The 23193-nt window shown below is 39.3% G+C and overlaps 2 protein-coding genes across 2 annotated transcripts in view; both read right to left on the bottom strand.

Moving 5' to 3' along the window:
- Positions 1-300: 300 nt before the first annotated feature.
- Positions 301-4094, bottom strand: LOC311045902 (uncharacterized protein). The gene is made up of 2 exons (XM_084057976.1): positions 3400-4094; positions 301-1455 (listed from the first exon to the last, which is right to left on the bottom strand). The coding sequence occupies exons 1-2, from the start codon at positions 4052-4054 to the stop codon at positions 1097-1099; spliced, it is 1014 nt and encodes a 337-aa protein (XP_083914102.1). The 5' UTR covers positions 4055-4094; the 3' UTR covers positions 301-1096.
- Positions 4095-15064: 10970 nt separating this feature from the next.
- LOC311045979 (uncharacterized protein) overlaps positions 15065-23193 on the bottom strand; it is a gene marked incomplete at its 3' end in the record, with an annotated part of 16090 nt that continues 7961 nt past the window's right edge. Inside the window, exon 2 of the mRNA XM_084058049.1 lies at positions 15065-15456. Within this exon, the coding sequence (XP_083914175.1) occupies positions 15065-15456 (392 nt within the window). The remainder of the gene's footprint in view (positions 15457-23193) is intronic.

Genomic DNA, 23193 nt, shown 5'->3' with positions numbered 1-23193 from the left:
TTCTACGCACTGACTTGGTTGATGCACCGCCAATCCTTAAGATGAAAGAGAAAATAGCCTATTTATATCCACATTAAAGGCATCAAGATGAAATTCATCTGATGAATCATATTCAATACCAATATTCCAGAGAGCAAGACAATGAGCTCTCACGTTTTAATGAAACTGAAACTACACTGCAACAATGTTTCAATGAACTGCAACAAAGTTATGCACAAAATGTCAGAGCAAAGAAGATGGGTGAAGGCAAGGATTGATTGATTGATTGATTGATTGATTGATTGATTGATTGAATGCTTTATTAAAAGTTGCAACCAGTACAGCAAGTACAATTATGCAAGAATTGCTAATATGATAACACAAAAGGACAAATCAAGACAAACATACCAGACCAGACATACAATACAATAAATCGTCATCAATACCAGGATCAATAAAAGTTATACTGTATCCAGAAAACACTTTCTGGTAACAAGCTAAAGCTAGAAGACTAATCTAGGTCCTGTTGTGACACACAGGCTTATTAGCAGAGACCCATTATCAGAGAAGATGGGGGAAATTATGTCATAATTTTAGCCACATTAAAAATGTATTTTTTACATTTATTACAATTATTATTATTACAGCTGAAGAGGATTTTATTTTTTATATAAAAAAAATCCCACTTGAAAGCATTACAGTGTATTGACGTAATTATTACAACCATTAAACCAACATTAATTTATTTCTCTGACACACCCCCTAGAAACAGCTTGAGCACCCCAAAGGGTGCCTTCAACCCACTTTTGTATTCCCTGAATTACAGGTAATTAAAAATGTTTCATTCTGTGTAATAATTATTGTTAAGGTATCATGAATATTTAAGAGTGTTTATAACTATAATTTCACTGTGTTATGAGCCGATTATAAGGCATTAAGTAGGCCTGAGTTTTATAATGCGAAATAAGCATGGGTTTGAACCCATGACTAGATCTATATACAGACCATAATAGAAGCGTTTTGTAAATCAGTGGAGATTAAAGGAGATTAAAGATTAACTTTTTGTACAAACATGTCATTTATTGGTGGTTTTGTTGACCTTGGCGTAGAGGTCGTTTCAAGAACGAAATTTAACGGTAGAGTAGGTCACAGTATCATCAACATCATCACCATCATCATCATCATCATGTGTCTTGGCTCCTCCCACTGCAGCCCTCGTCTGATTGGTGTGGACGACAGACACATAGATCACACTGTCATCAGGGTCTGCAGACACTGTCATCTGATTGGCCGACGGTCCAGGGTGGGTCGCTATTGTTGTGCTCTGATTGGTTGAGGTCCGGGGAATGTCATTGGTGGGCGTGTTCTTCCTCTTGACAACGAAGAAGATGACCAATGCTGTTGCCATGACTACAACCACCACTAGCACAACAAACACAACGGCGATGGTGACATCACTTTTGTTCGGGTTTGATGCTGTGGAGAGGAGAGGAGGGTCACTTTTTACACTTTGACACAAAACTGAGCTGATATTTTCATACATTAAATTAACCAGACTTTTCTTTGTAGAAGCATTATGTTAAAATTGACCCTGTATTACATTAGAACTGACTCCAGACAACTGTATTGTGGTTCACTTGTATGTGGAGACTCTTTTTTTTTTACCCCTTTTTCTCCCCAATTTAGTCGTTATGCCGATTGATTCCTCCCCACACACATAGAGACACACGGCGGACTACAAATTCATGCCGACAATTGAGACAGCGCCCCCACTCGAGGTCCGTTAGAACGATGCACTGCAGCTGTCAATGCAATCCCTATATGAGAGGCATCGTAAAATACCGTAATTTCACTGGTTGAATACTGAGGCTGTAGCGATCTTTTTTTGTTTGATTTGTCCTTTTTAATGTGACATTGATACCTGCCATCTCAATATACAACCCACAATATACTATAATATACTCAATCAGTGTGTCAAAAGTTCTAGCAACTGAAATCTAAAGTTTAAGTGGCCGCATGGTATATACGTCACGGACGCATCCCTTGAGGTTTTCAATACCCAGATACGTTTGTTTCTCTCATGTATCACTTTTATAGGCTATTTATTTTTGTACAATTATCCAAAAAGCATCTTGCAAGACTATTTGTATATTAATATTAAACTGAATAATTCACTAAGTAGTTGAAAATGTCAGGATATGTCACTCCTCCATTTCCCCAGCTTACATTCAGGCAAGTTAATACAACGGTAAACCCACACGTTTTGATTTTTCATGTACAGTCGGAGCTTCGCGGTAGGAAGAAAATTAATATAAGCCAATCAGATGTTCAAAATATAGACATGAACAAAGTCAGTCGGGATTGGGATGAGAATTAGCCTCTTCAAAGTCGGCGCTCGGCGCTCGTAGAGAGTGATGTCACTGAAATGTGACTATTTGTCTGTCTGCCGTCTCCCCTCTGCTGTGTTATCATTATGGGTAACCCATTCAAGTGGCAAATTAAATGTGAAACACATCAACAGAAGATATGTTGATAAAGACACTCTATACATTTGGAAACATATTTTTATTCAACTCTATATCTTCTCCAGTTCATGTAGGATCATTGTAACCCATTGAGACCTGGAACTGTCTCATTTTTAGATTTGAGCTAAAAATCATTATTTTACACTTTGGGCAATTCAAAAATAGCAGATATACAAGCTCATAGCGCGGCACCGAGTGCCGCGCTATGAGCTTGTAGATCTGCTATTTTTGAAAAATAGTGAAAATGTGTGCAAATCTTTGAATATATATATTTTTAAAGCGAACATTTTTAACTCAAATCTTTGCTTCTGGGGGTCCCTGGAACAAAATATTTTGATGGGGGTCCGCAGCCAAATGCATTTAATTTTGGGGGTCCTGGACATGAAAAAGATCGGCTTCAGGTCTCGATGGGTTAAAAGCAGGTTAACTCTCATATCCTCTCATAGGGATTGCATTGACAGCTGCAGTACATCGTTCTAACGGACCTCGAGTGAGGGCGCTGTCTCAATTGTGGGCGTGAATTTTGTAGTCCGCCGTGTGTCTCTATTTGTGTGTGTTGTGACTGCTGTTGTATCCTACTGGCTCATCTGCCAGCGAGGAGCCCCCACCAGGAGGACGTAGAGCCTCCGTCCTACTACACCAGCCCGTGGGAGTACACTTATAGTGACAAATATCACCCTCCCCTCCCGGCTTCCCTACCCCGACCAATGGGCCAATTGTGTTCCTATATAGACGCTCAACAAAGCCAAATGAGTGGATTTGAACCCCCACCCTCCGCGGTGCTGGGCAGCTATTTTACCACTATGCCCCCCGAGCACCTTATGTGTAGTCAGTTATAATGCAAGGTCAGTAGTAATATAATATGGGTCAGTTGTAGTGTCAACTCCTCTCCTACCTGGTGGAGGGTTGGCAGGAGGGTTGGTTGTTTGTGTCGTCTTGAAGTCTCCTGGGAGGTCAATGAATGTCTGCACTTTGCCTTTAACAGTCACCTGACATCTGACCTTCATCAGGTTGCGCATGTTGATGGTCAGAGTGGTAGAACATATAGACTGAACATCGTTTTTTATCAGGGTACCATCGTCCTTCAGCCAGCTCAGCGTAGCACAGCTTGTCATATCATATTCAAACAGAGTCAGAGAGCATGTTAATGTCTGTTCTGTCCCACTGTTTTCTCTGGTGGTGTTCAGTACAGACAGATAACTATGTTGATCACGTGGTGTTGAATTCACGAATTGTCGACAGGTATAACGACCAGCATCTTCAGCTGTGATGTTTTTAACAGTCAGAGAGCAGTTAGAATCCAAACTCATCTTGTTTGCGTTGGTTGGCTTACCAGAAACAACAACAATGACGTCAGGAGACTGTGTAGTTTTTTTTTTATAAAGCCACGGAGTTGACATACAGCCAGGATCATCAGGTAACGTATCGTTGCATCTCAGATTGACAGTATCTCCAGGTCTTCTGTAGAAGACAACAGGGTCCTGTAGGTGAGTTTTGTCGACTCCAAGCAGCAGAATGAAGAACAACTGAATCCATTTGATCCCAGACATTCTGATCTGAACTTTCTGTCTGTCTGTCTGTCTGTCTGAGCTGTCTACTGGAAACCAACGTTTTCAACCTGAAACGAGCAGTGTGTCCTCTTTCCTTCTTCCTTAAAAGTCTTCTGCACCGTCATCCACCTCAACAATATTGGTGTGCGTCCTTTTTTGCTTGTTGGTTTGTCAGTTCCTCATTAATTAACATGTCATTATGCAGAGAGTTTCCTGTGAAAACATTCAATGGAGAATAGACTTTAATGTCTCTGTATTTACAGACTCTAACGGTGCGTTTTAACAGCGGGCGATACTGGGCGATGCCGGGCAACATCGCCCAAAAAGAGAAAGAAAATCCATCTTTCATCGCCCCCCCCGCCCACTTCGCCCGATCGCCGGCTCTCATAGACTTTCATTATATTTTTGGACGATGTCGCCCAGTATTGCCCGCTGTTAAAACGCACCGTAAGCCTGCAGAGCACAAATCTGTGTGTGTTTATTGTTTATACTGTATGCTCTATATGGTCTTTGTAATGTATAGACCAACCTTACATATTCTGAATGGTAAATGTATAGGCTATAGATCCTTTATCCAAAGTGCTTTACAATGTGCATTACATTCACCCAGTCATTCACACACAGACAGCAGAGGACACCATGCAAGACACCAACCTGCTCATCAGGAGCAGTTAGAGGTTCAGTGTCTTGCTCAAGGACAGCTGGGAATCAAACCTTCCATTTCCGCTCTACCTTCTGAGACTCTGCCACTCTAATACTATGTTTACACAATTTCATTTTTTCATTTCATTTCACCTTCTTCTAAAGTCATTTAGGAGGAGGAGAAATTAGCCATGGTGTACAGTAGCACATTTTGAAATCCAGAGAAGCTAAACCATCTAGACCCAGTAAACCAAAAGCGTACATACTTTATATATGGATACATATATTTATGATAATGATCAATAGATAGGACCTAACAAAGTTGACTGTTTAACGTGATAAAAAGGAACTAACGGGTTAACAGTCATGGTGTAACGTGCATGAGTTAGAAGTGTTGTAACCACAACCTAAAAACAGTGTCAGACAGTGCCAGACATGTCTGCTGCTGTGTGTTGTTAACAGTACTTCTGTTCCTCAATATTGTAATGTTTCGCGTAGTGAGATGGAATCGAACGCCGGTCTCCAGCTCGGCAGAACGGCAGATTATCAAGCAATGCCAAGAGAGCTACTGTAGCTCCTTTGGAGGAGCAAGTTACGGCCGGGCCTTTCGTGGGTCGCTACACTATGGTGGGACACTGACTGTACATTTATATAATTTCTTACCTTATTAATCCCTGTGTGTGTGTATGTGTGCGTGTGCGTGTGCGCGTGCGTGCGTGCGTGCGTGCGTGCGTGCGTGCGTGCGTGCGTGCGTGCGTGTGTGTGTGTGTGTGTAAACAAGTGATTGTGGTTGTAGAAGTCCTCTTGGGTCAGGGTGGGATGTGTCAATGACCACGTGGTTCCACCAGTACAACACATCTTCAGTTGTACCATGACCTCATCGGATCCTAAACAGTCCTGTTAGTATCGTCTGAGTCTATTTTGTCTGTTCTTTAGAGTTCAACACGTCTTGTTAAAAGCAGACTTACAGTATCAGGAGGGGAAAACAAAACCACATAGCCAAGACCACTGGTTCTCAACGTGGGGTCCGGGGACCACCAGGGGTCCAAATGGACGTTTAGGGGCCCCTAACTCTGAGGGTCGGTTGCACCAAGAGGGATTAAGCTTTAACCTGGTTTAAATCAAGGTTTATCTATTAATCCAGTTGCACCAAACTTTAAACCTAGTTTCCACTAACCAGGTTTAGTTTTAAACCATCCTTTTAATCTTGGTTTTCATTTTCACAGTAAACCTGGATTAATGTTAATCCTGTTGCACCACTACTTTAAACTCCAATTTAAATGTCAGTAAGGGATTAATTCTAAACTTGCAGTACAGGTGGTTTAAATGTAAACATGGCAGCATATATCAGATGGCTTCATGAAAACGAAAGAGTAGCTCAAAGAAAAATAAGGGACCGTCTAAACCCAGTCAAATGTTATGATAATGCTGAATTTAAAAGGCGGTACAGATTCAGCAAAGAGTCTGCAATGAGAATAATTGATAAAATTGGGCCTGCAATTATCTCAAAAGTGAATAAAAAAGTAATTCTAATGATATTTGGCTCAAGAGAAGAAGTATTCCTTTTTATTTACAGCGCAAATCCAAGATGGCGGACACACAACAAAGTTTAATCCATGAAATAATCACTGTTTAAAGTTTTAATCACTGTTTAACGTTTTAATCACAGGTTAAGGATTTAAATCACAGATTTGTTAAGCAATGCTTAAAATTAAGTGGTGCAACACAACTCGAATTAAAATAAATCCTAGATCAACAAATCTTTGATTAACCCTAAACTAAGCTTTATTTAATCCCACTTGGTGCAACCGACCCTGAGAGTGTACAAATGGAACCAAATCGGCTCAGTGTCCCAGAGATAAAAAAAAAAAGAAAGGTATCAAATGAGAGAGGTTGACAATTCCTGTGTCTCAATTCAGAGGTTGCACCCTACAAAGTGCGGTGCCTATGTAGGGTGGGTAGAGCACCCACTCAAAAAAATGTTTCTCCTGTCTGTCTGTCTGTCTGTCTGTCTGTCTGTCTGTCTGTCTGTCTGTCTGTCTGTCTGTCTGTCTGTCTGTTTGTCTGTCTGTGGTGTAAAAAGTACATTTTTTTCACATAAGTAAAAGTATCAATACTGCAACGTAGAAATACTTACAAGTAAAAGTCCAGAATTAAAAATGTACTTGAGTAAAAGTACAAAAGTATTGGTATCAAAATATACTTAAAGTACAAAAGAAAAAGTGCTCATTATGCAGAATCTTTTGAAAATAGCCGATCTACAAGCTCACAATGCGTCGCATTGTGAGCTTGTAGATCGGCTATTTTCAAATGGCCGAAATGTACTGTATATGGGGCTGAAGTGGGTATTGTATGTTTTGTAATAATAATCAAAATCTACAAAGTAACTAACTCAAGTTTTCAAATAATTGTAGTGGAGTAAAAGTATAATATTTGCCTCTGAGATGTAGTGTAGTGGTAAAAGTACTGAAAATTGGAAATACACCAGTAAAGTAAGTAAGTAGTGTCTGTCTCTCTCAGTGTGCGTGTCAGTGAGGCTGACTGGAAACCAACATTTTTGACCAGATACAGGTCATCTTCCTGAAATGAGTTCTCTTTCTTAATGCACCGTGGTCATTACCTCAGCTATATTGATATGCGTCCTTCTTTACTTGTTGTTTTGCCAGTTCCTCTTTAATTAACATGTCATTCTGCAGAGTTACCTGTGGACACGTACAACTTGCATACAACACAAACAGCAGAGGAAACCATGCAAGGAACCAAGGGAGGGTTCAGTGACCTAGGAATGTTGACTGTTTAACGTGATAAAAAGGAACTAGCAGGTTGACAGACGTGGGTGTGACGTGCATGAGTTAGAGGTGTTATAACCACGACCAAAAAACACTCCAAACCTCATATGTCTCAGAGATGCTGAGAACTACTACTGTGTGTTGTTAACAGTACCTCTGTTCCCCAATATGGTGGATTACTAACTGTACATTTATTTCATTCATTTGTAGACCTTATTAATAACATAGTGTGTGTAGACGTGTAAACAGTCCTGTTAGTATCGTCTAAGTCTATTTTGTCTGTTTGAGTTCAACATGTCTAGTTAAAAGCAGACTTAAAGTATGAGGAGGGGAAAACAAAACCACCTGCTGTAGCCAAGACCACTGGATCTCTACGTGGGGTCCGGGGACCACCAGTGGTCCAAATGGATGCTTAGGGGTCTGTATTTTCTGATAGTGTACAAATGGAACCAAATGGACCCGTAAGGGAGTTAAATACTGTAAATACTGTACAGAGGATTTTAAAGTGTAGCTTAGCGTCCCAGGGATAAAAAAAAGGTATCAAATGAGGGTCCATGTTGCATATCAAACTATAGGGTCCTTCAAATGAGAGAGGTTGACAATAACAGGCCTTTCTATTGAATGACAGCAGAGTTCTACTACTGCTAAAACCTAAACATTTACCTGGTCAGCCCTCTATAGATTCAGGACTGGACATGGTCCCTGCTTGGCCAGCCTTCACAAATGGGGCAGCAGCCCTATAGCCCACTGTGTGCTTGTGGAGAGGAGCAAACAATGGAGTCACCATTTTCATCGGGGAAGGCAAGTCCATCATTTACACCACACCACTGTTACTGGTGAGTCGGTTCAGACACCACAGTATAGCTCCGCTGAGATCGTCATCATAGGACGATGATCGCTTTAATGACGCTAATTCATGTTCCCTAACACCTATAACAACCTACTTCCACCTGCTCAATGCAGTGTGTGGACAACATTCACTGCTATTAAAGTTATAGTAAACACATGAAGACAAAACGAACAAGCAAATAAACTCTCATGTTGCGAGAAGTTAATGTTATATGATATTTATTTTGTTTGAGTTTTTTTTTTTTCTTAACTTCTTTTCTCTACACACATTGAGTGCAACAATTGCAGTAACATTGAAGAGTATGCAGTACTGATTCCACCAGTTGTCAGAACTACAGACAGTCACCCAAATCTTTGGGCCAAAAAGAATGATAACTCTTACACCTACAAACTGGAGTGATGGAGCTGCCAAGCCCTGAGAAGGTGTAACTGAAAATATGATTTGCTATGCTCTGTTTTTTAATGGAAATATATTTTTATTTTTATATTTTATTTTTACTTTTGTACAATTTTATATTATTTGTATTATATTACTCTTTTTGTGATGTGAAATGTTTAGGACTTCAGTACTGTACTGCACTGTGTCAGCTGGTCAGTAAAGGGCAGCAGAACACCTCCAGGCAGCAGAGCTCAGTCCAGCTTGTTAGTTACAACCTGGCTCATAGGCCATAACAAAAAGGAGGAAGGCACACGGCTGGTTTCAACGTGTGTGAATAATGTATTTAATATTTACTACAAATTATCTCAAACTCATAACAAAGAATGGCATGGAGTATATTCAGTGGAATCGGTAGTGTCAGCAATATATGGATGTATGGTCAATGTAATGCGGGGCGTTGAATGGCGCAAACATATGGCTAACTAAAAAACGCCACTGCCATCAGGGAGAGAGAGATACTAACTGTGACCAACACCCAGCTTTTTATAGGGCACAATGAGGACACTGGCCAGGTGCTCCCAATGCACCTGATTGGCACCTCAAATTACTCAGTTTACAGAACCTCTGGGAAGACAAAGACAGACAGGGGAATAGGCCTGGCTATTTATGAAATTATTTTTGAAAAATGTTTGAATTCTTTGTGAAATTCGTAATTTATTTATTTTTGAAAATCTTTTGAAATAACAAACAAAATGTAGGAAAGGGAAAAAAAAGGATATTTACTCGCAATGGAAAAAGGTAGGATATGTACATCTCCACAGTTTTTTAGACACAGTGCTAGATCCAAAAATAATCAAGTGAAGAAAAGGGAATCACCGCATACGATAAACTGCTCTCCCGTCTTTATTTATTTAACCAAAAAGTAATGAACAATGTTTAGCCTGTGTGGGGCTTCATCCGGTCAAATCTGATGATGCCCTACACGGGCAAAACGTTGTTCATTATTTTTGAATAAATAAATGTTTAGTTGCAACCCATAAAAATGTGTTCACGGCCCACAAAATGGGCCCATACCCACTGTTTACTTTGGGAAACAACGTTTTAGGCAGTGCACCCCTTCTACACACTGACTTGGTACACACTGACCTTAAGATGAAAGAGAAAATAGCCTATTTATATCCACATTAAAGGCATCAAAATGAATCATGCATAATGATATTCAATACCAATATTCCAGAGAGCAAGACAATGAGCTCTCACATTTTAATGAAACTGAAACTACACTGCAACAACGTTTCAATGAACTGCAACACAGTTATGCACAAAATGTCACCTTTAAAGAGCAAAGAAGATGGGTGAAGGCAAGGAATGTCATCAAAAAAAAAAAAGGATTGATTGATTGATTGAATGCTTTATTAAAAGTTGCAACCAGTACAGCAAGTACAATTATGCAAGAAATGCTAATATGATAACACAAAAAGGCCTTAATGGCTTGTTCCCATTGTGGCACTATGTATTCAATTCATCATCCAGACAAACGTACCAGACATACAATACAACAAATCATCATCAATACAAGGATCAATAAAAGGTATACAGAAAACACTCTCTGGTGACAAGCTGAAACTAGAAGACTAATAGATCCTGTTTGATACACAGGCTTATTGGCAGAGACCCATCACCAGAGAAGATGGAGGAAATTATGTCATCATTTTATCCACATTAAAGACTTGTTTTTACATGTATTACCATTATTATTATTACAGCTGTAGAGGAATTCATTTTTTTATAATGCATTATAAACATGGGTTTGAACCCATGTTCTAAAGACAGTAGATCTATATACAGACCATAATAGAAGCATTTTGTAAATCAGGGGAGATTAAAGATGAACTTTTGGTACAAACATGTCATTTATTGGTGGTTTTGTTGACCTTGGCGTAGAGGTCGTTTGAAGAAAGAGATTTAACATCATCATCATGTGTCTTGGCTCCTCCCACTGCAGCCCTCGTCTGATTGGAGTGGATGACAGACATGTAGGTCAGGCTGTCATCAGAATGGATCTGATTGGCTGATAGACAGAGGCGGCTCACTATTGTTGTGCTCTAATTGTTTGAGGTCAGGGGAATGTCATTGGTGGCCGTGTTCTTCCTCTTGGCAACAAAGTAGACCGCTAATGCTGTTGTTGCCATGACTACTACCGCAACAATCACCCTGGTGATGGTGACATAACTCTTGGGGTGTGATGCTTTGGAGAGGAGAGGAGGGTCACTTTTTACACTTTGACACTAAACTGAGCTGGTGATAATTTTATATAAACGTTAAATTAACCAGATGTTTTGCTGTAGAAGAATTGTGTTAAAACTGACTACATATTACATTACAACTGACACAACACCACTGTAATGTGGTTCAATTGTGTGTGGAGTCAGTTATATTATGCAATGTCTGTAGTAATGCAATCTGGGAATCCATTCGGGGAAAAAAATAAAAAACATATACATATGTTTTAATGTAATGTGGTTCAGTTGTAAATGTATGTCATGTGGGTCAGTTGTGACTCCTAACTCCTCTCCTACCTGGTGGTTGTTGGGCGGTAGAGACAGTGGACAGTGAATCAACAGGTGGTTGTTGGATGGTAGAGACAGTGGACAGTGAATCAACAGGTGGTTGGATGGACGTGGCAGTGGTAGAACGAGGTGGTGTTCCAGTGGGAGCGTTGGTTGTTTGTGTCGTCTTCAAGTCTCCTGGGAAGTCAATGAATGTCTGCACTTTGCTGTCAAAAGTCAACTGACATCTGACCTTCATCAGGTTGTTGTTAATGGTCAGAGTGGTAGAACATCCATACTTGTCGTCTTTAATCAGGATACCATCCTCCTTCAGCCAGCTCAGCGTAGCACAGCTTTTATAATGTTCAAACAGAGAGCATGTTAATGTCCGTTTTGTCCCTCTGTTTCCTCTGGTGATGCTCAGTACAGACAGATAAATCTGTTGATCGTGTCTTCTATTATTCTCAAATCGTCGACAGGTATAATGACCAGCATCTTCAGCTGTGATGTCTTTAACAGTCAGAGTGCAGTTAGAATCCAAACTCATTCTGTTTGCTTTAGATTGGGTTAGTTTACTCATTTGAATGAAACCATTCTCAGCCACAACAACAACAGACTTTGCATCTTTATCTTCATAAAGCCACGTAGTTGATTTACAGCCAGGATCATCAGGTAACTTGTTGTTACATCTCAGATTGACAACCTCTCCAGATCTTTTATAGAGGTCAACATAGTCCTGTAGGTGAGTTTTGTCGACTCCAAGCAGCAGAATGAAAAACAACTGAATCCATTTGATCCCAGACATTCTGATCTGAACTTTCCCTCTGAACTGACTGACTGACTGACTGACTGATTGATGTCTGTCTGTCTGTCTGTCCGTCCGTCTGCCTGACCGTCTCTCTGTCTGTCTTGGTGTGTCAATGAGGCTGACAACTAAAGTTTTCGACCAGATACAGGTCTTCTTCCTGAAACGAGCAGTGTGACCTCTTTCTTTCTCCCTTAAAAGTCTTCTGCACCGTCATCAGCACCTCAACAATATTGCCGTGCTCGTTGGTTTGCCAGTTCCTCATCAATTAACATGTCATTATGCAAAGAGTTTCCTTTGGAAACGTTCAGTTTACATGTACAATAGACTTTAATTCACTTAGTCACTTAGCAGTGGTTCTCTAAATGTTTCAAGCCAAGGACCCCCAAATTGATATTTGGCCATGGACCCCCATCTGAAAAGGTTTTGTGCCAGGGACCCCCAGAAGAGGGGTTTTCTCCAAACATCTTCAAAATGTTAAGTATTTTTGAATAGCCAACTATAAATGGATGAAGTGGATAAGATGACTGTGATTCTATATTAACTACTTTTGCTGGGAATGTTCTGGAACCTTGTTGTGCTATGCTCTGTTTTTATTTTATTTTAATTTTATTATTATTATTATTATATTGTTTTTCTTTTTTGTAGTCTTTACACATCAAATTTGTAGTACTTAATTACTGTAATGCACTGTGTCAGCTGGCCAGTAGAGGCAGAACACCTCAGTCAGCAGAGCTCAGTCCAGCTGAACAGCAGAGACATGCTACAGTAGGCTACTGCTCTCAATCAACTGAAATGACCACTTATAGTGACTTTTAACCACACTGTAATGCATTATAACATTATTATTTATTACAACTACAAGAATTATAATAATAGCCTAATTTAAAATGAATTCTGTGAGTGTGACCTTTTAGGCCAGTGGTTCCCAATCCTTTTAGCCTGAAACCCAAAAGAGAAATTATCCCCGGCTAGGACCCAAAGTAGTGAAACTAGCAGATCTGCAAGCTTACAATGTGTTGCATTGTGCAGCGTTGTGAGCTTGTACTTCTTATTGCTTTATTTTACATTTTTGTATGTAATTTACCTGAATTTGTTGCGATTTAAAACATTTTTGGGGGGATTTTTGAAAATCTTTTGAAATAACAAACAAAATGTAGGAAAGAGAAAAAAGGCATATTTACTCATGACCATTAAAAATGGGTCTGCGACACACAAATGGGTCCCGACCCATTTGTTTACTTTGGGAAACAGTGGGTCTATTTAAATCCACATTATAGGCATCCAGATTAATCATGCAATTATTCAATATCAATATTCCAGAGAGCAGAACAATGTGCTTCACATTTTAATGAAACTTAAAACTAAACTACAAGAACGTTATGCAGAAACGGTCACTTTTAAACAGCAAAGAGGATGTGTGATTGATTGATACTTTATTAAAAGTTGCAGAAAGTACAGAAAGTGCAATTACATGAGCAATGCTAAAGGATAACACAAACCCTTGATGGCTTGTTTCCATTGTGGTCCTATGTATTCAATTCATCATCAAGACAAACATACCAGACATACAAATCATCATCAATAGCAGGATCAATAGAAGGTATAAAACAAGCTAAAAAACGAATCTACATACTGTTGTGACACACAGGCTTATTGGCAGAGACCCATCATCAGAGAAGATGGGGGAAATACTGTCATCGTTTTAGCTGTATTAAGTTTTTCTTTTATATTTATTGAAATTATTTAAATTACAGCTGAATAGCAATTTTGATATTTTATCTTAAATCAAAAATGTAAACGTAATATTTAGATATCCCACTTGAAAACATCACAGTAAAATGACATACTTATTACAACTATTAAAAAAACATTCATTTATATCTCACACAAACCCTCTAGAAACAGCTGGAGCACCCCAAAGGGTGCATGCACCCCACTTTGGTAATCCCTGATACAGGTAATTAAAAATGCTTTATTCTGTGTTTTGTATTTTTTTTATGTAACCTTTATTTAACCAGTAAAATCACACAGAGACAAAGTCTCTTTTTTAAGTGTGAACTGGCCAAGAGGCAGAATAAAATGACACGTCTTTGCCAAACATACACTACAAAACAAACATCAGTACAGGACATCCTCCATGATACACAGCAAATACCTAAAATATCTCCAAATGTGATACAGTTTAAGCAACATGAATAAAAGCTAATCCTACATCAATAGAATTCAGATGTACAAAATACAAAATGCAAGTGTTGGTATGTGAAAAGGCTCGAATGGCCAAGGCTCCAAAAAGTTGACAAGTCCACATTAATGCAGGTTTTTGTATTTACCTCCAAACGTGCAGAATTATTCACAGTGCATGAGATATTTTAAACAAATATGTCATAATGAAGTAAGTCAAATATGTTCATTACAATGTTTCCCAGGTGCCAATTCATTCACAGATCATTAACTAAAGCCAAAACATAATACCAACATAAACACACACCCCTACTCTCCAGTGCTTGGCCCATTCCAATCAACAGGATTGCCAGCACTGCAGAGGAGAGACAGGTGACCCCACAAACAATTCAACTTCCCCACACAGTCTCAATCAATAAACATTTAAAAACCCTTTCAGTCACTGATTGTTAGAATGTCTTCAGATATGTACATATAAGGACACATGCAATACAATACTACTAAATACTGTTAGGGTTAGTACATCTAAGGTAATCCTTTTAAAACATCTAAAGGAAATTAGTGATGCCGATTTCAGTCTGGTCTGATTATGAGTATTGATAAAGCATTATGAATATTTATGAGTTATAACTATAATTACACTGTGTTATGAGCAGATTATAATGCATTAAGTAGGCCTGAGTTTATAATGCATTATAAACATGGGTTTGAACCATGTTATCCAGACAGTAGATCTATACAGACCATAATAGAAGAATTTTGTAAATCAGGGAAGATTAAAGGAGATTAAAAATTAACTTTTTTACAAACATGTCATTTTTTTGTGGTTTTGTTGACCTTGGCGTAGAGGTCGTTTGAAGAACGAGGTTTAACGGTAGAATAGGTAACCTTATCTTCATCATCATCATCATCATCATCATCAGCATGTCTCTTGACTCCTCCCACTGCAGCCTTTGTCTGATTGGTGTGGACGACAGACGCGTAGATCAGAGCAACATCAGGATGGATCTGATTGGCCAACGGTCCGGGGCGGCTTGCTGTTGTTGTGCTCTGATTGGTTGAGGTCAGGGGAATGTCATGGGTGGGCGTGTGCTTCCTCTTGACAATGAAACAGATCACCACCAGTGCTGTTGCCATGACTACAACCACAACCACCACAACAATCACTACAGTGATGGTGACATCACTCTCGTTCTGGTCTGGTGCTGTGGAGAGGAGAGGAGGGTCACTTTTTACACTTTGACACAACTGAGCTGATGATATTTTTATACATTAAATAAATTCAACTTTTCTTTGTAGTAGCATCATGTTAAAACTGACCCCATATTACATTACAACTGACTGACACCACACAACAGATACAGTATGTATCTGTTGTACTTACGTGGACTTACGTGGAGTCAGTTATTATTATCCTTATTTAGTCGTTATACCAATTGATTCCTCCCCACACACATCTGTATGTGTTGTCACTGCTCTTGTAGCCTACTGACTACCCACCGGGAGGACGTAGAGCCTCCCCCGACCGGCTTCCCTTCCCCGAACACGGGCCAATTGTGTTCGTATGGAAGCTCTACAAAGCCAGATGCACCACGGTGGATTTAGTTTTTTAATACTTTTATTGCAATTTGTTCATATTAACGTTTATGTTGCAGCACATACAGTATATTATATCTTCTTGCAATTGTTTTGTTTTTATTTTCCTTTTCTTGTTATACACTCAGTGTTGCATACTAAATTAAAATGCAGTAAACAAAAAACATTATTACACAAATCAAACAAAGCAATTATACTAATACTAATAATGCTAAATTATGATAATGATAATACTAGTGATATTGATAATGATAAGTTAATAAAATAAAATAGGGGGTGGGGGAGTGTGTCCTCTATGCTGCGAAAAGTTAGTTGTCTCTATTTTTATGTCAATTCTTAAGATCTGACTCTTTTTCCTGCGTTTTTACATTTTTTTAATAAAAGACCATAGCCCACGCTTCCAATATGGAATCGATGCTGGGTCTCATTAGTCATTCCCCAACTTTCAAGTCAATGCCCCAATAATTTCTCCATTTACTCCATCTTCTATTAAACTCATGTTTAATAGAAGGCTCATCGTTTTTAATTATGAAAGTTACCACCACGTGGATTCGAACCCCCAGACTCTGTGGTGATGGGCAGCTACTGCACCACCCGAGTGTCTTATGTGTTGTCAGTTATAATACAGGGTCAGTTATAATGTTGTGGGTAGTTGTGGTGTCCAACACTACAACACCTCTCCTACCTGGTGGTTGTGGGGTTGTAGAGACAGTGGACAGTGAACCAACAGGTGGTTGGATGAACGAGGCAGTGGTAGAACGAGGTGGTGTTCCAGTGGGAGGGTTGGTTGTTTGTGTCGTCTTCAAGTCTCCTGGGAAGTCAATGAATATCTTCACATCGCCTTTAACAGTCACCTGACATCTGACCTTCATCAGGTTGTTTATGTTGATGGTCAGAGTGGTAGAACATCCAGGCTTGTTGTCTTTTATCAGGGTACCATCCTCCTTCAGCCAGCTCAGCTTAGCACTGCTTACATCATGTTCAAACAGAGAGCATGTTAATGTCTGTTCTGTCCCACTGTTTCCTCTGGTGATGTTCAGTACAGACAGATACAACTTTCGATTGTGTCTTGTACCATTCTCAAATCGTCGAGTATAACGACCAGCATCTTCAGCTGTGATGTCTTTAACAGTCAGAGAGCAGTTAGACTCCAAACTCATTCTGTTTGCTTTAGATGGGGTTAGTTTACTCATTTGAATGAAACCATTCTTAGCCACAACACCAGGAGTGGGTGAATCTTTTTCTTCATAAAGCCATGTTGTTGATTTACAGTCAGGATCATCAGGTAACGTGTTCTTACATCTCAGATTGACAGTATCACCAGATCTTCTGTAGAGTTCAACAGGGTCCTGTAGGTGAGTTTTGTCGACTCCAAGCAGCAGAATGAAAAACAACTGAATCCATTTGATCCCAGACATTCTGATCTGTCTTTCGGTCTCTGTCTGTCTGTCTGTCTGTCTGTCTGTCTGTCTGTCTGTCTCTTTGAGCGGTCTCTGTCTGTCTCTTTGAGCGGTCTCTGTCTGTCTGTCTGTACTGTACAGTATATCTGTCTCAGTGTGTGAGTGAGGCTGACTGGAGAGCAGCAGCACTAGTTTTGTGGTTGAAGTTCCTTCCTCAGTCATTCTGCAGAGGTACAGCTTCCTTTGCATTCAGTTTACATGTAGAATAGACTTTAATGTCTCAGTATTTATAGTATTTATAAACCTGAACAGCACATCTCAGTGTGTGTTTATTGATTATAGGCTCTTTATGGTCTTTGTGATGTACAGTATATATACTTCATAACCTTCCATATTCAAAATAGTAAATGTATAGGCTAGATCCTTTATCCAAAGTGCTTTACAATATGCATTAGCATCACCCAGTCATTTACACATATTCACACATCAGGAGCAGTTAGAGGTTCAGTGTCTTGCTCAAGGACAGCTGGGAATCAAACCTTCCATTTCCCAAATCAGTAGTTCTCAAACTTTATTCGTGCCAAAGTGGTTGTAGTAGTCCTCTTGGGTCAGGGTGGGATGTGTCAATGACCACGTGGTGTCACCAGTACCACACATCTTCAGTTGTACCATGACCTCCTAAACAGTCCCGTTAGTATCGTCTAAGTCTATTCTGTCTGTTCTTTTTAATTCAATACATCTTGTTAAAAGCAGACTTACAGTATCAGGAGGGGAAAACAAAACCACATAGCCAAGACCACTGGTTCTCAACCTGGGGTCCGGGGACCACCAGGGGTCCAAATGGACGCTTAGGGGCCCCTAACTCTGAGAGTGTACAAATGGAACCAAATGGACCCGTAAGGGAATTAAATAAATGCAGAGGAAAGGTTGACAATTCCTGTGTCTCAATTCAGAGGGTGCACCCTACAAAGTGCGGTGCCTATGTAGGGTAGGTAGAGCACCGACTAAATTTTTTTTTTTCTCCCATCTGTCTGTCTGTCTGTCTGTCTGTGGTGTAAAAAGTACATTCTTTTTTACATAATTAAAAGTATAAATACTGTAATGTAGAAATACTGACAAGTAAGTTCAGAATTAAAAATGTACTTGAGTAAAAGTACAAGAGTATTGGTATCAAAATATACTTAAAGTACAAAAGTAAAAGTGCTCATTATGCAGAATGTCCCATTTCACACGTTTTTTTTAATAAATGTATAAAATGTATAAAAATCTTTTGAAAATAGCCGATCTACAAGCTCACAATGCGTCGCATCGCGACAAATTGTGAGCTTGTAGATCTGCTATTTTCAAATGGCCGAAATGTACTGTATATGGGGCTGAAGTGGGTATTGTATGTTTTGTAATAATAATCAAAATCTACAAAGTAACTAACTCAAGTTCTCAAAAAATTGTAGTGGAGTAAAAGTATAATATTTGCCTCTGAGGTGTAGTGTAGTGGTAAAAGTGCTGAAAATTGGAAATACTACAGTAAAGTAAAAGTACTTCAAATTTTACTTAAGTACAGTACTTGAGTACATGTACTTAGTTACTTTACACCACGTCTGTCTGTTTGTCTGTATGTCTGTCTGTCTGACTGGAGAGCAGCATTAGATATTAACGGTGCAAAACCAACGTTTGGACCAGATATGGATCCTCTTCCTAAAATGAGCAGTGTGGTCTATTTCTGAATGCACCGTGGTCATTACCTCAGCTATGCATATATGCATCCTTCTTTGCTTGTTGTTTTGCCAGTTCCTCATTAATTAACATGTCATTCTGCAGAGTTTCCTGTGAACACGTACAACTTGTCTCTTATAGGCTCTAAGCCTGAACAGAACATACATTAAGTGTGTGTGTGTTTATTGTATACATGCTCTATATGGTCTTTGTAATGTATAGATTTCATATGGCCCAACCTTCCATAGTCAAAATGATAAAATAAGTGGTGGATTTATACAGCGCCTTTATCCAAAGTGCTTTACAATGTGCATTACATTCACCCATTCATTCACACACACACACACACACACACACACACACACACACACACACACACACACACACACACACACACACACAGCAGAGGAAACCATGCAAGGAACCAAGGGAGGGTTCAGTGACCTAGGAATGTTGACTGTTTAACGTGATAAAAAGGAACTAGCAGGTTGACAGACGTGGGTGTGACGTGCATGAGTTAGAGGTGTTATAACCACGACATGAAAACACTCCAAACCTCACATGTCTCAGAGACGCTGAGAACTACTACTGTGTGTTGTTAACAGTACCTCTGTTCCTCAATATGGTGGATTACTAACTGTACATTTATTTCATTAATTTGTAGATCTTATTAATATAACATAGTGTGTGTAGACGTGTAAACAGTCCTGTTAGTATCGTCTAAGTCTATTTTGTCTGTTCATTTGAGTTCAACACGTCTAGTTAAAAGCAGACTTACAGTATCAGGAGGGGAAAACAAAACCACCTATTGTAGCCAAGACCACTGGTTCTCTACGTGGGGTAGAGGACCATTTGGACCAGGGGTCCAAATGGATGCTTAGGGGTCTGTATTTCTGATAGTGTACAAATGGAACCAAATGGACCCGTAAGGGAGTTCAATACTGTAAATACTGTACAGAGGATTTTAAAGTGTAGCTCAGCGTCCCAGGGATAAAAAAAAAAGGTATCAAATGAGGGTCCATGTTGCATATCAAACTATAGGGTCCTTCAAATGAGAGAGGTTGACAATAACAGTCCTTTCTAATGAATGACAGCAGGTTCTACTACTGCTAAAACCTAAACATTTACCTGGTCAGCCCTCTATAGATTCAGGACTGGACATGGTCCCTGCTTGGCCAGCCTTCACAAATGGAGCAGCAGCCCTATAGCCCACTGTGTGCTTGTGGAGAGGAGCAAACAATGGAGCACATCACCATTTTCGTCGGGGAAGGCAAGTCCATCATTTACACCACACCACTGTCACTGGTGAGTCGGTTCAGACACCACAGTATAGCTCCACTGAGATCGTCATCATAGATAGGACGATGAGCGCTGCTTTAATGATGCTAATTCATGTTCCCTAACACCTACAACAACCTACTTCCACCTGCTCAATGCAGTGTGTGGACAACATTCACTGCTATTAATGTTATAGTAGACACATGAAGACAAAACAAACAAGCAAATAAACTCTCATGTTGCGAGAAGTTAATGTTATATCATATTTATTTTGTTTGAGTTTTTTTTTTTTAAACTTCAATTTCTCTACACACATTGAGTGTTGTCAGAACTACAGAGAGTCACCCAAACCTTTGGGCCAAAACTCTTACAGTACCAACAAACTGGAGTGATGGAGCTGCCAAGCCGCGAGAAGAGGTGTAACTGAAAATATGATTTGCTATGCTCTGTTTTTTAATGGAAATATATATCTTTTTTAATATTTTATTTTTACTTTTGTACAATTTTATATTAATTGTATTATATTACTCTTTTTGTGATCTGAAATGTTTAGGACTTCAGTACTGTACTGCACTGTGTCACCTGGTCAGTAAAGGGCAGCAGAACACCTCAGTCAGCAGAGCTCAGTCCAGCTTGTTTGTTACAACCTGGCTCATAGGCCATAACAAAAAGGAGGAAGGCACACGGCTGGTTTCAACGTGTGTGAATAATGTATTTAATATTTACTACAAATTATCTCAAACTCATAACAAAGAATGGCATGGAGTTTATTCAGTGGAATCGGTAGTGTCAGCAATATATGGATGTATGGTCAATGTAATGCGGGGCGTTGAATGGCGCAAACATAAGGCTAACTAAAAAAACACCGCTGCCAACAGGGAGAGAGAAATACTAACTGTGGGCAACACCCAGCTTTTTATAGGGCACAATGAGGACACTGGCCAGGTGCTCCCAATGCACCTGATTGGCACCTCAAATTACTCAGTTTACAGAACCTGTGGGAAGACAGACAGACAGGGGAATAGGCCTGGCTATTTATGAAATTATTTTGAAAAATGTTTGAATTCTTTGTGAAATTTGTAATTTATTTATTTTTGAAAATCTTTTGAAATAACAAACGTAATGTAGGAAAGGGGAAAAAAAGGATATTTACTCGCAATGGAAAAAGGTAGGATATATACATGTACGTTTTTTAGACACAGTGCTAGATCCAAAAATAATCAAGTGAAGAAAAGGGACCGCATATGATAAACTGCGGTGATTCCCTTTTCTGCTGTCTTTATTTATTTAACCAAAAAGTAATGAACAATGTTTAGCCCGTGTAGGGCTTCATCCGGTCAAATCTGATGAAGCCCTACACGGGCAAAACATTGTTCATTACTTTTTGAACAAATAAATGTTTACTTGCAACCCATAAAAATGGGTTCACGACCCACAAATGGGCCCATATACCCACTGTTTACTTTGGGAAACAACGTTTTAGGCAGTGCACCCCTTCTACACACTGACTTGGTACACACTGACCTTAAGATGAAAGAGAAAATAGCCTATTTATATCCACATTAAAGGCATCAAAATGAATCATGCATAATGTATGTAATATTCAATACCAATATTCCAGAGAGCAAGACGATGAGCTCCCACGTTTTAATGAAACTGAAACTACACTGCAACAACGTTTCAATGAACTGCAACAAAGTTATGCACAAAGAGCAAATAAGATGGGTGAAGGCAAGGATTGATAGATTGATTGAATGCTTTATTAAAAGTTGCAACCAGTACAGCAAGTACAATTATGCAAGAAATGCTAATATGATAACACAAAAAGACCTTAATGGCTTGTTCCCATTGTGGCCCTATGTATTCAATTCATCATCAAGACAAACATACCAGACATACAATACAATAAATCATCATCAATACAAGGATCAGTAAAAGGTATATATACAGAAAACACTCTCTGGTGACAAGCTGAAACTAGAATATTAATCTATGTCCTGTTGTGACACACAGGCTTATTGGCAGAGACCCATCATCAGAGAAGATGGGGGAAATGATGACATCAATTTAGCCACATTAAAGATTTATTTTACTTTTATTACAATTATTATTATTACAGCTGAAGAGGAATTCTTTTTTTATTTATTTCTTTAAACATATCCCTTTTGAAAGCATTACAGTGTAATGACGTAATTACCCCACTTTGGAGATTAGAGCTGAGTTTATAATACATTATAAACATGGGTTTAAATCCATGTTATACACAGACAGTAGATCTGCAGTATATACAGACCATAATAGAAGCGTTTTGCAAGTCATTGGAGATTAACCTTTTTTACAAAAGAATAAATGTCATTTATTGATGGTTTTGTTGACCTTGGTGTGGAGGTCGTTTGAAGAACAAGTTTAATAGTAGAGTAAGTCACCTTATCTTCATCATCATGTGTCTTTTGCTCCTCCCACTGCAGCCCTAGTCTGATTGGTGTGGACAACAGACACGTAGGTCAGACTGTCATCAGGATGGATCTGATTGGCTGATAGACAGAGGCGGCTCACTATTGTTGTGCTCTAATTGGTTGAGGTCAGGGGAATGTCATTGGTGGGCGTGTTCTTCCTCTTGACAACGAAGTAGACCAACAATGCTGTTGTTGCCATGACTACTACGGCAACAATCACCCTGGTGATGGTGATGGTGACATAACTCTTGCGGTGTGATTCTGTGGAGAGGAGAGGAGGGTCACTTTTTACACTTTGACACTAAATGAGCTGGTGATGTTTTTATACATTAAATAAACCAGACATTTCTTTGTAGAAGCACCATGTGAAAACTGACCCTGTATTACATTATAACTGACACCACACAACTGTAATGTGGTTCACTTATGTGGAGTCACTTATTACCATACTTTTTTTTTACCCCTTTTTCTCCCCAATTTAGACGTTATGCCAATTGAT

The sequence above is a fragment of the Gymnoscopelus microlampas genome, assembly GCF_963454915.1.
Source record: "Gymnoscopelus microlampas genome assembly, chromosome: 5".
Classification (NCBI taxonomy): domain Eukaryota; kingdom Metazoa; phylum Chordata; class Actinopteri; order Myctophiformes; family Myctophidae; genus Gymnoscopelus; species Gymnoscopelus microlampas.
This window is presented reverse-complemented; position numbering and strand designations above follow the sequence as displayed.

Bases quoted from the DNA above. Each gene is read 5' to 3' on its own strand.
- LOC311045902 (XM_084057976.1), bottom strand. From the start codon at position 4,054: ATGTCTGGGATCAAATGGATTCAGTTGTTCTTCATTCTGCTGCTTGGA. The intron at 1,456-3,399 runs GTAGGAGAGGAG...TCCTCTCCACAG, and splicing joins TCCTGCCAACCCTCCACCAG to CATCAAACCCGAACAAAAGT.